Raw genomic sequence first — 19,581 nt, 5'->3', positions numbered from 1 at the left:
ATATATATATATATATATATATATATATATATATATATATATATATATATATATATCATTAATATTATCGTTGCTCACTTATATATTTATTCATTTTCCTATAACGTCGATTTATTTTCAGACACCCTATACTCTACAATTACGCCCAAGACTGTTCAAAGCAGTCTTATATATTAAAATCAACAAATTATTATAGTACACTGACCAATACGAGTGAACTCGTATGAACTGATATTAGATTCTTTCGAAACAAACCACAGTATATTTTACTTTACGGCTTCGAATTATTTTATATGCAACAAAAATTCCATATTATTAACTATCCTCTTAACTACATGGAATTATATTTTCGGAAAATGTCAATAATGCGATCGTTCACAGAAAGCAACGGAGAGAGAGAGTTTGAAACTGCAGCCTGACAACAAGATAAAGCCATATACACAAACTTCAGGTTAAGGGAAAAAGCAAAGTTTACTATTATTAATAATTCGATTACTGGATTATATAAATGATTGTGCTTTTCAAAAAACTTAATTTATAATTAATCGTCTAAGTACCTATTCATATGGGCCAGAACTAATATTCAGGCATTAATAATTAAAAAAGACGGGTAATTTTCATGTTGACCAGATTGTTAAGTCTCGGAGTAACAAAAAACTAGGGCAAATAGTTCTCAACCCGACAGGAGATGGTATTGATAGTACGAAAAGTAACTTTGCACTATGCTATCGTTAAATATAAGTAATCTACTATGTGATTACGGTACAGGATTACTATGAATTTCCGTGGTGAATTGATTTATCCATTTAAACTGACCACAAGAGATTACCAATTAAACAATACACTGTCCGTAAAGAAATAAATCATACTTTCACTCACACATCACTTCTACGGTCAAAGTACTAAATTACACACACATACATGCTACATCCCACATAAACTAAGAAACCAAATATTAATACATATCACTACACATATTAAATCATCTTATCACACAGCTCAACTATACATAAATCAAACAAATTACTGAACTTCACCATCCTAAACCGGCTCTAGGCACTATGAAAAGAAGAAGGAATAATCAGAGCCCAATGGCCCTCCTATTAACTGAATCATGGTTTTCCAATTACAAAGTTATTGTCAAGACCCTAGAAGTAACATATTGAAACTACTAATGGTAAGAGTCCCTTTCCTGAAGGGAAAAGAACAATTTTTGATTCTTTATTTAGCCCATAATGTGTTGGAAGCTGTGATCAACTCAGGAATCAGGGAGAGTCCCTGTTCTAACTTACACTGACATTATAGTAATAAATTCAACCACGGAGAAATCTACACCTACCGCCATGTTAATAAAAATAAAAAATCACATTTACTACATATACAGACAAAAGCTATGTTAGGACAGGCCTATCGCAACCTAACAGGAAAATTTTTGAGGATAACGGGAGTATTCAGGAGAAACACTAATCTTCAAAACTGTTTTGAAAAAGATCACACATTATGATGAATCCTGTCCATCACTATTAACGTTTACGAACATGGCGTCGCTTGGGTTGAAGTCCATATCACTGATTTTCTGTCTGTTTTCAATGCAGAATTTTACTGTTCAACACGCCTTTCTGCTTCCAACGAGTCTATTTAACTAATTTATACATTGTTACCTGATTTCTGGTGCTTACTACTGAAGAAAACCAAGATATTCTTGGAGCAAACTAACGTGGTGTTGCTTAATTCTTTTCCAGGTAGAGAATGACAAGAAACGCGCCTTAATACTAGAGCGTCGGAAATAGTTCTAATCAGAACAAAGAGTTTTGAAGGCGGAAAATATCAAGCGAATAGAAAATAGTAAAAACTGGATGAAACCGGATTTTGGGAGGATATGGGCATCTCAAAGGGACGAAGGAGGTTTAAATTATTCTGCCAAATATCAGATTGGTGGATAACTTCAAGAATTCCTGTCCAAATGCGGGCCTATGTCTTTGTATAGCATTAAAGTGTAGAATTTCAATACTCATCCATTTGAAATGCCCATATACAGGGTTTACAATAAAATAATGTATAAATAAAGATATTATTCCCAGAAATATAATTCCTACTAGATTATTCCGAATCTTCCACATTAATTTTGATTTGAATAAAGAACAACTGGATTTACTACATGACCGAAAATTATGTATTAAAAAATTACAGTACGCGGTGTGTTCGGAAAGTATTGGGTCCCTCAAAAAAAAATTTCATTACCTTAACTGTAATGGCACATTACAATTTCTATACTTCCTTTCTTTCAAACAACTAGAAATACTCATCATTGTGGAAAGGAATAAAGTTAAGTTTGATATTTTCCTAAGAAAATGCTATGGTGGAGGGTGGTTTCAGAATCAACAAGACTACTCTCATTGAAAACTAATGTGAACATATGATCATAGCATTAAGTAGAGTGCATGGTGCTATTATCAATTGAAAAGGAATCCATCATACTGTCATTGCAGAAAATGCCCATGTATGTAAGATCTACAAGAAGGTGGTATGGAAGTTATTAGGAAACAGAGCGTAATAAAAGAAACAAAAGAGAATAATTCTGTCCAAAAAAGGAAGCCCTTGATTTTTTAAATAGCTGGAAGATGAGGAAAAAAATTGGGACGAAAATCTTAAATGATCTAAGAACTATTTCAGAAAATCAAACTTTTGCAGAAGTTGTAAGGTTAACATTTGTTGATAGTTGTTGAAACTTCTGTTTTCATTCTAGTAATATTATTTAATTATTGTAATAGTCTAATATTCATTGCATATATCATAGAAATTTTCATGCAAGTGTCTTGTAGTTGTTAGTATTTACTTTGGCTTGCCCAAATATGACATATTAATGATGGAAATGGACATTTGGTTTATTTTAATCAGTATCAATGCAAACAATTTTAGTAAAAATTTTGTTCATGTAATTTTATTATATTTTGAATTGTAACGAAATAAAAAAATAATCGTTTATAATAAAATTTCCTATTAAGGCGAGAGTTGGATAGCTATGAAGACGGTGGAGGCTGCATGTAAAAGAAAACAAAATATTTTCCAGAAGTACGAAATTGAATAGTACGGGAGTCATTTTTTTAATCTGGTAAGGAAACGTTAGGAAATTTAACTTCACAAATTTTACGGGCACCATATTATTACTAAAACAGTCAGGAATTGTTCCAATTGTATGGAGTGAAGCATCCGTATAAAACATTGTTTCGGAAATTTTTAAATTGAAAAATCGTGATAATTTTTAGATAGAGCAAAATTTTAAATTGTTTTAAATCCTCAGCCATTTGGTTAATTACAGTTATCACAGGATTTCTTGACATGAGCAATGTGCTGTGAAAAAATTGTATGGAGAATTCAAATTTTTGAAGATTTTAATTCAGAAAAATCACATTCTCAGTGTCTCTTCCGAAAAATGTCTATACTTATCAAGAAAAAGTCTAATACACTGTTTCAGTTATCAACTTAGATAGTATTGTTATCAACTGTCTCATAAGATAATTGACACAGAATTTCCCAATTTGTGCTAAAATTATTAAAGGAAAGACCATTCTTGTTTGTAAGAACAGTTTCTGTGAATAAATTCATTATTTTTGCTGTAATTTAAACATAAACGTAAGTACGTACACCACACATCATTCTAATCAAATATTGAATTAAAAGTTGCTCTTTAGAACTGAATGAAGTAAATAGAAGCGGGAACTTAACCTACACAAACATTTAAAAATATTAATTCTTATTCAAGTATTTTTCATTAGGAACAATTATGAAATTGTTTCCGTATATTGAACTGCCTTAAACACGTATACTTTTCAAAATAATACATTTATTTAAAAAATATATATATTCACCGGAAGCTGAAGAACCACAATTAGAAACAACGTACGTTCATTTTCTATATTTATTCCTATTCATTTATTTTTCGTTACTATTAATTATCTATGTTCGGTATGACTACTAGACTGAGTAGTCACGAAACCTTCTCTTGTGAACCTTATAACAAAGAAACCGCCATTATTGAAGGTTAAAAGTATCTCTTTTATATCAAACAGATATTACTTCAGGGCCGGCGCTAGCAGATTTGCCGTCCTGGGCGGTACTTTCACATGCCGCCCCTTTAATCCGCAAACCTTATTTTGACAGAAGTCGTTCAAGTGTCACGAAAAAGTAAGATGCCCCATTTAAAAACATGTATGAAATGGAAAAGTAAACAAAAACTTGAACTACCTCTCTCGAATGCTAACGAATCCATATATGACACAATATTCAGTATGCTCGATTTTGCTTTATATCTGTGATATACAGCAGCACATGCAGAAAATAAAATTATAAAATATGCTTTAGTCACGACTAAGAATTTTAATTTTCAAGCTTATTTTGTAGCAAAAGGAGTTTCCCTAGAGTATGGAGCATGAATATAATATAGTGAATCAGATATTACGGCAAAACTAAGTGATTATTCTAAGCCTTATAATGTACTAAAGCACAGATATTCATAAATTTAACATACCTTAATTGAAAGAAACTTTTCTTGCTTTGATATGAGCAAATTCTTTTATCACATGCTCGTAGTTCAATGTTTCAGCCAATTCGTATTCTATTGATATCATCACTAGTTCACACAAGCGTGTTTCAGACAAGAAGAACATAGATAGTTTTTAATATGTCTAAATTTCGAAAAACTTCTTTCTCCACTTGCCACTGTTACCGGTAAGGTTAACAAAATCCTAAGTGCAACACACATTGGGAGCAAAGTTATGTTCCTTAATTTTAAAGTCTCTTTTGGTGAACTTTTAGGCTTAATTATAGCGGATTACACTTTCAGTTTGTCATGCAGATCACTGGGGTTAATATATTTCCATTCTTTGTGTGTTATAATGCTGGCAAGTTTAGTGCACTTTTCAGACAAAAGTTCAGGTGGCATATCTTTATGATTACTTATATCGTAAAGAAAATTGAAATACTCGCAGTGATGTTTAAGTTGCTCAAACCTTTCTCTTAGAGCTAACACAATCACGTCTAGAACTTTGTAATAAAAATCCATCTTGTATCTTGTTTGTAGATTTTCAATTGCTTCATCCTCTGTCTCGTACTGAAACTGTCTCTTCTTCTTTCGACTACCGAGCTTTCACTGTATTATCTATCCGTGGATCATCCATATCTAATGCTAATGACAACCCCGTTAAATCAACTAAGTAAGATTGAAATTTTGCATCATTTCTGCTCCTCTCAAAGTACTCAGATATATTTTCAAGAAACCCGACTGCATCCAACACATGAGAATCAATGCCTTGGAGACTTTTGCTTACTATGTTTATGTGGAATAAAAAGTTATACCAGGTAACGAGTGAGCAAAGTAAAGTAAAGTCACGCAGTTGGTTTGCTATACGCAGAGCATCGTGGGAGACCATTCTGTTTTATTGTCGTTACTTATTTGAAGTAAGGCATCATAAACCTTCCCTATTTGATATCTAAGTGGAGTCTGAGCATCAATTCGGCTCTCCCACCTTGTGGTGCTTAATGGCTCTAAAGTGAGACTGCTAATATGTTCCTTTAGAATGACTCAACATTGAACTGATGCAGAGAAAATGTCAAACCTTATTTTAACTATACAAAAAATGAAACGGTGTACTGAGATCCTGTGTCTGCATCGTTAACGACAAGGTTTAGTGGATGACTACTGCAAGGAATATACAGTAGAAGGCTCGCGAAAACGGGAAAACCCGTAATGCATGCGCGATTGCGCAAATGATTCTAGCAGATATTTCTCAAGAAAAAATATGCTGTACGATTTCCTATATTTGGAATGAATAATTTGTAAATTGGTTAAAAACTTGCTGCTAGAACCTAAATGTCTCTAGATGCTGTAGGCTAGGACGGCCTGTCTCAAATGCATACTTAGAGTGGAGTGTACCTGGAGTGGAGAGTTAGAACATTGCTGAATAGAAAAAAATATAAAAAACGTCTTGATAATCTTATCCACCCTAGTTGAAAATCTTATCTACGCCGCTGCAAGGAAATATTGAACGAGATACCTGAGACTAGTAGTAGTTTATAATTGAAAATGAGAGGGAATGCTCTGAATTTCCTGAGTGAGTATTATCCTGAATGTGAGTAAAGTTCAGTTACATTCTCGGGTGAACACAATTTTATTTTTCCATGTGGGCCTATTACGAATCATTATATTTTGATAGTATTCTTTTCTTGTCAAATTTTGCCGCCTATTAGACTTGCCGCCCTGGGCGGTGGCACGGCTCGACCCCCCCTTGCGCCGGCCCTGTATTACTTACACATAGCATTGAAGTTTAGCGTCGATGCTTTTCAATAGTGAGACGTGGAATTGAAGATGGAATTCGAACAACCTTTATGCGTTCAAATTTCAATTCTCTCTGATCGGGAATCGAAGCTGGGAGCCCTTGCACCAAAGGTGCGTGCACTAGCAATTAAACAAGTAGGGAGAGCTATTTCTACCTATAGCATTCCTCAAATTTTCTTAATTTTATGATATTTTATCTTTAATAATTACACAGCCACATAAAATAACAAACGTTCTGTGCCGGCCCCCAGGGTATAGATTTGATGTATTTTGTTAACACAGAACCTAAATCTCGAAACCCCAGGGTCGTGTCAATTTTTTATGGGCGAAAAACTTCAGCGATTTTAGATAGGGAGATATACGTAACCCAGCCATACAAAAAACGTTCTGTGCAGATTACCCCAGGGTATGGATTCGATGTATTTTGGTACAAAGAATCCAAATTTCGAAATCCCAGCGCGATTGCCATGTCAATTTTGTTTTATGGGCGAAAAATGTATGTGCTGTCTTACGTACCAACATTCGTTAAAGTTTCTCGCTCACAAAAAAACTGACACGATTGATCGTCTTGGGGTTTCGAAATTTGAATTCCATGTACCAAAATACATGGAATCCAAACTCTGGAGTCCACTGCATAGTACTTTTATTGTGTGTGTGTGTGTGTGTGTGTGTGTGTGTGTGTGTGTGTGCGGCTATGTTATCAGTTTTGTGTTAAAAACCGTAAGTATCCATAATAATCAATTAATTTTTCCATGTTCATAATTTATTCATTAAATTTTACTTTAACTTTCATAGTTGAAAACAATTCTCATTATAGTATTAAAAAATGTCATTTTTTATTTTAAATTTAATGAAGTAATTTTGAAATTAAGTTTAATTTTAACCGTTAATATTTTCCTACATTGATTTTTAATTTCATGAGTTTTTTTTTTCAGAGCTTTAATTTTTAATTTTAATCTTGTTAAATTTTTCGTTAATAGAATATTTCCAACTATGAGCATATGTCATTTCCAGTAGAAATTCAAGAAATAGTTTCTTCGATTTTTTTTTCGAAAATGCCTATTATAATTCTGTTCATATTTCACAAATAAATGTCTTAGTAGTAACTTAGCACGACTTGATTTAATATAATAAGTGGAGGGAGAAAGTTTAGTGTGGTAGTCAGTACCTTTAATTATAAATATGCATTTAATAAATTTCTAGGACATTATTATTTAAATAATATTAAATTAATTAATAATGCTTACTTAATCTAATCTAATCTTTCTCCATTTTACAGTCACTATAAAGCGAAAGTGATATCTCATCTAGGAAAATGTATACTTTTGTTGGTTGGGGATGCGGTGGCTCAGTGGAAAGCCGGTGGGTGTAGCTGAGAGGTCTGAGGCTGATGATCGTGAGGTGAAACGCATTGGGGGTTCAAGTCTCTCTGAAGAGCAAGGGTGGAATTTTAACTGTCCCTGACGTTTCTGTGTTCGTGTTCCTGTCGTGTCTAGTAGTCCTGAAAAGTAGTTGAAGTAGAAAATAAGTCAGGAAGTTCTTTTTTTTTAATGGTAGAGAGTAGTGGTTCATCTCTTGTGCATGTGGTCCTTAGTTCGATCCCCGCTCGCGCCAAGTGAGCTTTGTGGTGGACAAACACCGTCTGCATGGTTTTCTTTGGGTTCTCCCACTTTCTTCATTCCACCATTTCTTTTATTTTTCATAATCACCGTTTCCTTTTCCTAGCCGGCATAACCGTGGGACATAAATCTTAAAGATTTGATTTCATTTTATTCTATTGGAAAAGATCTGCCTTGTCTCGTTTCGTAGGCAACTTTGAACTCCCTCTGTCCCTCAATGTTTCCCTCGTGTCGGCTCAAATAATTTGACATACGACAATTCGATTAAAAAAAAAAAGTTCAACAAGCTGGCAACACTCCATTGCTGACCGTATTGATAATGCCTGTAGATAGCCTCTGTAGTGACCATAATTTTGCCAAAATTTCTTATAGATTTCTTTTACGAACATCTGAAGATATTTGAGCTTATTTTAAAATTTCACCGTTGTCTGATTTTGGTACCTCTATTGTTTTACGCATTTTTATTGTATTACTAGAACTTACACCTTCGGAAGGGTCTATCTGAATTTGTATTTTATCGTTTTAATAGTTGAGAAGCATTCGTCGTAAGCACAATATCGTGAGACTTCGAAAATCAACTGAAATTATAACTTTTCCTCCATCCTTTGCATTGCAGTTAACACGGACGTACAATTGAGGGGGTGAGCGCAACAGTGGTCTAACCCACATTTTTAAAAGTGGTGAAAAATCAAGTTAAACTTAAACACATGTGGTTTTTTTGCACAATATATATATGTACAATGTATGACACATTCAACTACTTGTGGTATATTGTACGAAAAGCACATATGTTCAACTTTAATTTGATTTTTCTCCATTTTTACAAAAATGCGGGCTATACACCACTGTTGCGCTCACCCCCTCAATTGCTTCCTCGGAAGGAAGATATGTACTACCATGAGCAAAATAAATGACGCGTCTCTTTATTTTGAAGTTTTTGAAAATATCTCCGTTTTCTTTATATGTTCGAAATTTCGGAAGGTTTCCCCAGCAGGAAACGTTAATAACAAGCCCGTTTTAAATATTTGTGTTAGATATTAGCTTAAAATAAATAAATTAGAAGCAAAAAACATTAAATCGACCGAAATTACGAGAATTACCAACTCTGCTAAAGTGGGAAATTTTCAAGAACTCGAGGGAATTCTACAGTTCAACACGAAGCAACGACATCTATGTCATTGAGAGAAATGCGGATTAAATCTACAAACGAAACTTTCAACGAAACATTTCTAATATGTCTTATTACATGCATTATCTGCAAACTTCAAATATATGAATCTATGCCAAGTATTAGCGTTTAGATAGAGCAAATAGTTGAAATTACCTATGGAAAAGGACGAATTGGTAGCACGATCGTAACGAAAAATCATCTTTACCGTATAACATGTTCAGTTTGCGTAAGAAAACAAATAGCTCAGTTAGTTAAAGCAAAGAGTCTGTATGCCGAAGGTAGCTGGTTCGAACCCCCACAGAGGTGCAACTGTCATTTCTATTACTGTGGTTATTTTATTTATTTTTTATGTGGGAAAGAATCAAATTGTAACATATGTGTAAAACCCATGACAATACCAAAAAAGAAAAAATGTTGTCGCACTTGCATTAGTGTCTCTAATTTTTGTTTGCAAACAGTTTCGTAATTATTTTCCCTGTGCTCACTGCTCACAATATGCTCGCTGGTGTATAACGAATGCTTTCCAGTAAACGTTAATTCTAATTTGGAGATTTTTATAAAGTTTCACAATGTTTATCATTAAATAATCTTCTATCTACTTGTTTGGACATTTTGATAACAGATTTCCCTATTAAATGTTTAATTTTCCCTAGATGTTTCATTACGGAAAAGTTTTACAATGTATTTGTTTTAAATTGAAATTGTTTTGAATTTACCCCATGAGGTAAGTAGCCCGAAGGAGGAGAACTGAAGTAGCTGATATTCTACGTAAAAGCAACCTATTATAGAATGATGACGCTTCTTACCTTCAGCACATAATCTTTACATTAGAGAGTCAGAGAGAAAAATCCTGTTTTTACCTCTCCTATGACCACCCATCTTAAACCACCTCTACATACCATGGTTCGTCTTACACAATTTCGGTGCTCCAAAGACATTCATATAATAATAATAATAATAATAATAATAATAATAATAATAATAATAATAATAATAATAATAATAATAATAATAATAATAATAATAATAATAATCCTGAATATGCCATACAGTGGCGGCGATTGGACGTTAAAAGTGGGGGGGCAAGACATGATCTGAATATTTGTATATCACTGTTAGTTTCCCTGGTTGTTTCCAACACTTTGTTTGACGAAAGGTTGTATAACTAATAGGATACTATCTTTTTCAGTTAAAATACCGTATATCGTATTTTTATATTTTATTAAATAAATTGACAAGAGCAACAGAAGTAGGCACTAGCCCTTTGTATTCTTAAACAACAAAGGTGTAAGAAGAGATTTGATTACTTGCTCATGAACATCTTAAAATTCTGGGGGTCGCGGTGGCTCAGTGGTAGATCGTTCACCTCTGGTGCATGGGGTTCCTGGTCCAAACCCTGCTCCCGCCAAGTGGATCTTGTGGCGGACAAACACCTTGTGCGTAGGTTTTCTCGGGTTCTCCCGTTTCCTCCCACTTTCTTCATTCCACCATTTCATTTACAGTATTTATCATCTTCACCGTCTCCTTTAGCCTAGCCGGCATAAGCGTGGGACATAAAACTCAAAACTTTCATTTCATTTCTTTCTCTTAACATTCTGTCTAGAAAATTGTGTAATCAGATTATTTAATAACAAATTTACAAAACAAATGAATAGAAAGGATAATATTAATCATAGTAATGAATAATGAGGTATGCTATGTAGAAGTAATATTGAAACTGGGGATTAATGAACAACTTAATTTTTAATTCCACATATGCTTTTAAATGAATGTTATTACTCTTGGAAAATGAAAGCCAGTAAATACAACAAACATTTGCTACGACATTTAAAGCAATACATGTATTTGCTTGTGCAGCTTCTCGAAACATGTTCGTTGCCATTAGGTGCAGTTTTAACTCACTTGGAATACATCAAAACACAACCACACTTAGAATCATTTCACACTCCAGTTATACAAAATAATTCTAAAACCTAGAATTATGTTGAATTTACTAAATCTAATTGTGTATAAACTCGTACACCCCTAAACACACCACTTCACTCGTATATTACACTACAAAACAATGGAAAAGGTAGAAGTTGTTTCTTATTACGCTCTTTTTAATCAATATTCCTTACTTTAGAAAGAAGAAAAGACATTTTAGGAACTGTCAATTTTTGTGCAATTAAAGAATTCCTTGTGAAATACTTTTTTTTTTTTTTTTTTTTTTTGCAAATGTTCTCTTAATTAGTTTCAAAGCGGCTGACTAACATATCGAGCCGTTGTAAGAAGGTTGTATAGAAGCAAAACCTTCTAAATTCGTTTTTGAATTTTGGCTGGGAACGAAGAAAAAGTTACGCCCTCATGTTTTCAGAATTTCTTAACAACTTTTTTGTTTAGTTGTTGATTTCACTCATTTGTATTATTGATCACTAAACAAAAAAATGTTCAACAATTCTGAAGCATAAGGGCGTCACTTCTTCGTTTCCTGACAAAATTGAATAATGGATTTATCAGGTTTTGCTTCTATACCACTGAATTGAAAGTATGCTGGAATTATTGTGCTTCAATAGGTTAATTTTGGGGATGTTTTCCGTGGCAATTAAAACGCAATTCCTGTTGTTTTCTTAACTTCACGGGAAAACAACCAATATATACTCACGCAATGACAAATATTATATGGCACCATTTTTTCTATGAGACCGTAATACATACAAAAACATTACATTTCCAAATGAAACTATATACATTAATGGGTTACTTCAAAAAAGTGGGGGGACAAATGCCCCCTTTGCCCCCCCCCCTAATGCCGCCCATGATACCTTACTTACCTAATGTAGTAACCTTAGACATCTTAGTTTAAAATGCTTTCTTTTGTAATAATTTGAGCAACCATGTGGGAGGCGGCACGACGGTTTTTTGCCCCTCTCATTTCCTCCCAACAGACAAGGACAACGTTACTGACAAACAGGGACAACGTTACGTAATTTCTGATAAGCAGGGCAGACAAAATGAATAAGAAAATATATTTATATCACCCTCTCCCCGTTCATGATTGGAATATCACGTAGAATTTTTAATTCTACTGAAGATAACCCTGTGCGGTTAGGGGTAAGTAACTAAAGAGATACCTAATACATAGCTCCCCTTGATTGTAATATTACCGCTTCTTTATTTGTTCGAGGGAGCTCCTACACAACCAAGGGTGACAAAAAGAATAGGAAAAGTGTCTATTGATTCTAGTGGCTGATCCAGCACGGATTCCTGAGTGGAGGGAAGCGGTGAAGTGAAGGATTCTTTTGTTGATATGAAGCTGTCACAAATTACCACTTAACTAAACTAAACATAATGGTGTGGTTAACCGGAATCCAGTCAGTTCAAATTGATGTAAAAGTTTAATTTTTTACTTCATATTAAAGTTTTGGTTTCAAATGAGAATTTCAGTCCGAGTGGTCAATGATCAAATCTTGGGGGGCTTTTCGGTGTAGAGGCTATGACCCCCTTATGGGAAAAGGCAAAAATATTAAAATTCTTAAAACTTTCGAAGTTTTCGTCTATTTTAAAGGAACTTTTGGCTTCATATTCAAGTGTTTGTTCCAAATGACAATTCCAGTCCGAGTAGACAATGATCAATTCTCGGGGGACTCTGCAATGTAGGAAAAATAATGACGTCTATATCGTGATCCTGTTGGTGACATCACGAGTCATGACGTGAATATAGCACAAAATAAACGATAAACGCTGTCGGCTCTCGTAGCTGAGTGAGCTAGCGCAGCATGCTAGTAAGGAAGATTGGTTTTGGCGTGGGTTCAAATCCTGACTAGGGACGATTATTTTTATTATTTTTAAAAAAAGTTTATAACACTTCTTTCGTTTAAAAAAAAGTTTTAAAATAATATTCAAAAAGTGATTTAACAATTATTTTTTTTTTTTATTTTCGTTAAAATAAGTTGTACTATACAGTTCCACAGATCCATAGCGAAGTTAGTAATAAAAATAGTAGTAGTAGAAACGGGTTACAATGCAATTCAGCATTCATTTGTTTCCGTGCGATGTTGCCAAACGTAACTCGCTTACAATGCTTTCTGGCTAGGCCTTAGTGTGTTTCGAAAATATGCTTGTGTTCGGGATGAAGTTCCAAGGTTAAGCATTGACTATAAGTTTTTGCTATTAATATACCTTCTAACAATATTGGCAGTGGACAAAAGTTGGACCGTGTTGAAGCTTTTTGCTCCTAATTTAGTTATTTTACTTTATTATTTAACGAATATATTGAAAATATCTTTGTCAGCAAGCACGTATGCAGGAATTTATTTCGGGAGGGGTCCAAAGTTATCTGGGGGTCCGACTTCAATATTAGGATAAATTATAATATTTTTTTAAAAAAATAACCCCCAAAATTAGGTTAAATTTACAGAAAAGTTGGGATTTCAGAGGGGGTCTGGACCCCCTGAACCCACCCCTAAATGCGTCCTTGTTTTTCAGTAATGTTTCCTCATTTTGAAACCCTCAGAAACTTCGAATATATAAAGGAAAACGAGTTATTTTCGATAAAGTATCACTTCAAGGAGACGCGATATTTTTTATTGCACATGGTGGTACCCCAACTTAACAAGGGCAAGAATTCCTTTACTTTGGTTCTCTGCAATTGCGCTGTATCGAAAGGTTAGGTTTGTAATATATACTCCTAAGAACAAACGTGTTTGCCAGAGAACCGTGATACTGAACAGAGCTCCACAGAAATGCATGCTGAACTTTCGTTATAGCTACCCTTTGGTGTTTTTTGCCCTCAAGGTCAATCGAGTGATGATTCAGTTCAGTCCCTGTTCTTAAGCTGTGTTGGTATTACTTCGAATAGTTTTGACGTGTGTTTTCCAACCACCATATCAACAGACAATCAGGGCAAATCATAGCATACAATACATTTAAGCAAGTATATATGTCGCGAAATTATTTCACATATTATCCAAAGACACTTAATATATGAATCCATACATTTATTTATATAGGTAAAGCAAAGAGTGGAAATTACCTATCGAAAGAATAAATTAACAGCACGATCATAATGAAAAGCATGCCTCGTAATATAACAGACTTCTTTCGCGTAAGAAATCGAAACTCAGTTGGTCAGAGCAACTAGTCTGTACGAATTAGGTTGTTAGTTGGAGCCTAATACGAGTAAGAGTTTTTTTTACTATTGTTTTTCTCTTTTTTTATGTGAGGAAAAATCAAATTGTAACATCGCGATATCAAATGTATTTGGTTAGGTAACTTTGTCTTAGCTAAACTTTAACTGTCGAAATTATTTTACTAACCCATCAGTTACTGAACATTTCAAACACCAGTCGCATAACATGAAGGTTAACCTCACGTCCGCAGCCCTTAGTTATGCGTCCATACTTTCATGGCCGGACCTTGGGCGGGGCAAGAGTCAGAGGGACGCCAAAACGAGCCTCAAAAAGTAAATTTTATAATGTGTTTCCTACTGACTTTTTTGGTTTATATTCTTGTAAAGTAGCGGCAATTACATAATCTTTTTCCATTTCACCATGGAAGAAGAGTTTCATAGCACTAAGGGGACTGTATCGACAAATTGAGAGATGGCATGTAGAATAAAGAGTGGAGGGGGAGTAAGTATTGTTTGTTTCTTTGCTTGAGTTTAGCGTTCCACAGTTATGCCTTAATGGCCAAAGGAGATGTGGATACTGATTATAGTGAAATCCGAACCACGTTTATCGTTCAACAGTAACCCACCGGGAATTGGACCCGGGACCACAGAAGGCAGGCATGCTAGCCACTAGACCAAGCTGGAGGGGGGGGGCGTTGTTCGTATTGTTTATAGCAGGCCATATTTTTTGTGAAGTTTTCCTAGGTAATGAATGTCTTTCTGAAAAAATGGGTTTAAACTATTAAAAACGCTAGGATAAATGTAAAATATAGGCTAATACTAGGGGGGAGGGCGCCATAAGGTCACTTTGCCCAGGTGAAAATTTGGCCTGGTCCGTCCCTGCGTACTTTCTATATATTTTTTGACTTTGCAGCTTGTGCGGTCCCCACGCCACAGGGTTGTGGGGGCGCCATTTACGCCAATAATAATAATAATTATTATTATTATTATTATATGAATATCTTTGGAGAGACGAAATTATGTGACACGAATCATTACATGTAGAGCTTTAAGATGAGTGGTCAAAGGGGAGGGAAAAAAAGGATTTTTCTCTCTGACTCTCTAACGTAAAGATTATGTGCTGAAGGTAAGAAGCGTCATCAATCTAAAATTGGTTGCTTTTACGTAGAATATCAGCTACTTCAGTTCTCCTCCTCCGGGCTACTTACCTCGTGGGGTAAATTCAAAACAATTTCAATTCAAGACAAATACACTGTAAAACTTTTCCGTAATGAAACATCTACTGAAAATTAAACATTTAATAGGGAAATCTGGTATCAAAGTGTCCAAACAAGTAGATAGAAGACTATTTAATGATAAACATTGTGAAACTTTATAAAAATCTCCAAATTAGAATTAGCTTTTACTGGGAAACATTCATTATACACCAGCGAGCATATTGTGAGCAGTGAGCACAGGGAAAATAATTACGTAACTGTTTACAAACAAAACTTAGGGACACTAATGCAAGTGCGACAACATTTTTTTCTTTTTTTTTTGGTATCGTCATGAGTTTTACACATATGTTACAATTTGATTCTTTCCCACATAAAAAATAAATAAAATAACCACAGTAATAAAAATGACAGTTGCACCTCTGTGGAGATTCGAACCAGCTACCTTCGGCATACAGACTCGTTGCTTTAACTAACTGAGCTATTTGTTTTCTTCCGCAAATTGAACATGTTATACGGTAAAGATGATTTTTCATTACGATCGTGCTACCAATTCGTCCTTTTCCATAGGCAATTTCCACTATATGCTCTATCTATACGTTAATACTTAGTATAGATTCATATATTTGGAGTTTGCAGATAATGCACGTAATAAGACATATTAGAAATGTTTCGTTAAAAGTTTCGTTTGTAGAATTAATCCACATTTCTCTCAATGACATAGATGTCGCTGCTTCGTGTTGAACTGCAGAATTCCCTCGCGTTCTTGAAAATTTCCCACTTTAGCAGAGTTGGTAATTCCCGTAATTTCAGTCGATTTAATGTTTTTCGCTTCTAATTTATTTATTTTAAACTAATATCTAACACAAATATTTAAAACGGGCTTGTTATTAACGTTTCCTGCTGGGGAAACTTTCCGAAATTTCGAACATATAAAGAAAACGGAGATATTTTCAAAAAACTTCAAAATAAAGAGACGCGTCATTTATTTTGCTCATGGTAGTACCTTCATCAGCAATGTTCTTGTACCTTACTCTCTCAGTCTTTAGGATCATTTTCAACAAGGATCATTCATTTTCAACAAGGATCTCAATAAGGAGCATTCGTAAGTTGTGTCGCTTCCCTATTAAAGAAGTGATATTATGCTCCAATCTCTAGAAGTAATAGTTTTCTATGAATTTTAACCTCCTATTGTAAAAAGAATGAAAGAAATTTCGCATATACTTTTATACAGTGACTCAATGGTAGAGCGCTCATCTCTGGTGCGAGACTTCCCTAGCTCGATCCTCGCCTACACAAATTTGTGATATACAATATTCTGTCTATGGATTTTCTCGGAGTTCTCCTAGTTCCACTCATATTCTCACCTGACTAATTCTTTTTTAGTCAATTACATGCATGGATCTCCCATCTTCTTTAGCTTAAACTACATAGACGTGGGATATAAAACTAGAAATTTCATTTTATTTTATTTCAACTATTCAATTTCAATGTAAAGATGGATTGTGTAATAGGAAGCATCAATGAAATGTGCAATAAAGGATTATACCGAACTGTTGGAGTGCGTATCTTTATGTACGTAGTGCTGACTCAGTATCATGAGACAAATTAGGAGTTACTTGAATCAAGAGATAGCGAATCCTTGTTGATTTTATTTTATTTCATTTTTAGTTTAGCGTCCCTTTCAGCAGCCAGGCTATATGAGACATGGACCTATAGCTCAACGTGGGATCTAAGATGGCAACAAGATTAGAGACCACTGAATTATATAGTAGCACCGTTACTAGTTCTGTCGAAAAGTTAAAAAAAAAAAACTTTATAACTTTTAGTAAAGAAACATACAATTGCCATTACCAATGAAATTCCCTCCTGGTATAAACTACAGAAAGAAATAAAGTTACGTCAACATCTAGAACAACTCATCATGATAATACGCAGCACAACAAAGCACCATTAGTATAGTTATTTTTCACAGTATTCTTATTCAAATCAAGTATTACCTTTCTTCATGAACACAAAATTTTAAAAAAATGTTCATACAGTAAACATATAAGGATTCATATCATAGACAAAATTTTATTCATTGCTTCTATCTCTGTTAAATAAAAATCATGTTCTTTTTCCTATTTTTGAATGCTCTCCTATTCACACTAAGCTTTAGACAAAATTGAACTTATTCAAATATCTAAAATTATTCATCAATAGATGTCTTATTATGTTACATATTACAATTCCTTGTCTTTCAATTAATATTTTATTAATATACCAACAACCTTTAAAATCAATCAGTAACATATAATTCTTACCATTTTACTTTGTATAACAAAGGAAAGATTATGATCAAAACAAATCAATTAAACTTACCTAAAGCGAGGCACAAAGTGGACAAGATGGCTGGTATCCAGGAGGCCATAGAGGCGCTGCTGTCACTGAAGGCTTCCATTATTTCAACGAAAAGAACACCGTAAGATTTGACAAGCCCTGCTACCCAGAATTGGACAAGGAAAGCTCCCACGACAACCCACCATCCATATCCACCATCAGGAGGCTTGAAACGGCGAAGCCTTGCTTTTCGTTCTGCTTCGCGGAGTTTCTTAGCCAACTTTTTCTTCCGTAGCTCTTCAGACTTGGCAATGAGTGGCCGAGCTGTAAGGCTTGAAATTGTAAGTAAATTTTCGTCTTCATCAGGTGTCCCTGAGTCAGATTTAATTGAGGCAGTCCGTTTTTGGTCCTTCGATAATTGAGTTGTCAAATTCACAACTAGATGATCCTTTCCCAAGGCCAGTAAAGGTTTAATACTAGTCACTGTAAGTTGGTTATCATCATCATCATCGAAACAAAATGAACTAAAAACGTCATCATCATCGTCTTGTTGAGGCAACACTTCAGATGCTGGTCTTTTTAAAGATGCAATGGAGGGTGACCTTTCCGCAAGGTCACTGCACTTTTCCAACACTGGTGCGGAATGGATAGAAAACTGAGAACCCAGTCGTTCATTCATATTTTCGTCCAACGAGTCCCCGGCGGGGAAAATTCTACCCCTGCCAACACTATTTTTCTGTTCTCTCCACTCGCGGGGTAAAGACATGCTCCTATCAGGCATGTAATGGTCGCCAGTTTTGTGGCTCTGAGCAGTAAAGAACACTAGTAACTGACTACTGTAATTAGGATATCTGCAGAAGAACAAAGGAGTATATTGCACAATGAACGTCTCGCGGCTGATCCAAGTAAAGTGCAATACCTCCGTACCCCGAAATTCACAAATAGCGTCTGCGCAGTATCGACTTCTATAGGAAGACTACCAAGATCAATAACAGCTGGCAGAGCTCGTAGAACGAAGGTGACGATACGATATTTTGCCACCATACTAAGAACTGATGAGCAAATGCAAAGAGATTCTTTTTTCGTAGAGCATTCCTTGAATTAGAGATGATGCAGCAATGTTATTTGTTTCGTAGAACGGTACTTCGTTTAACAAGAATGTTAATAGATTTCGCTATTAAACAGGATATCATTTTTTGTCTTTACCCTTTTACTCTAATATACACTACACATTTTAAAATAAAAGTTGACATGAATTATATTATACTAAACAAATATACAAAAATTACACATTTACGTACCAAAAATATATAATATCTAGGGAAGCAAAGTGTGAAGAAAAAAAACAAAATATGAAAATAGTTCAAAGTATGAAAAATATGGTTTTAATAATATATTTCCTAAATACGAACTTCATTTGTAGGCCTACGTATAATCTTATATTTTTGTCACGTATTCATTAACTTTTCTAAAGCATATCAGGTGTAGCTTTATACCACTATCTATCTATACTACTGTTATGAAATAATAGAAGTGCTACACTCATCGCCACCCAACCTTTTTTGACTGACGACACACTTTACTGAACATCCATGACGTCGCGACATATTTGTTTGATATTTTTAATATAAATAATAATAAAAATAGTGATAATAATAATAATAATAATAATAATAATAATAATAATAATAATAATAATAATAATAATAAAAATAATAATAATAGTGAAACCAATTAGTTTTTATAATGACTCTATATAACACGGAGTATTATTGCTTCCGCTAGAGGTGTTGATTGGCACAGCCTGTCTC

At 34.3% G+C, this 19,581-nt stretch overlaps 1 protein-coding gene across 1 annotated transcript in view; it reads right to left on the bottom strand.

Moving 5' to 3' along the window:
* LOC145680926 (monocarboxylate transporter 12-like) overlaps positions 1-18,694 on the bottom strand; it is a 215,241-nt gene extending 196,547 nt beyond the window's left edge. Inside the window, exon 1 of the mRNA XM_081752093.1 lies at positions 17,813-18,694. Within this exon, the coding sequence (XP_081608219.1) occupies positions 17,813-18,551 (739 nt within the window). The 5' untranslated portion in view covers positions 18,552-18,694. The remainder of the gene's footprint in view (positions 1-17,812) is intronic.
* Positions 18,695-19,581: the final 887 nt, after the last annotated feature.

This window comes from Thermobia domestica, chromosome 3, assembly GCF_964235325.1.
Source record: "Thermobia domestica chromosome 3, izTheDome1.hap1.1, whole genome shotgun sequence".
NCBI lineage: Eukaryota > Metazoa > Arthropoda > Insecta > Zygentoma > Lepismatidae > Thermobia > Thermobia domestica.
The sequence above is the reverse complement of the archived record's forward strand: the minus strand, read 5'-3'. Positions and strand labels throughout refer to the sequence as shown.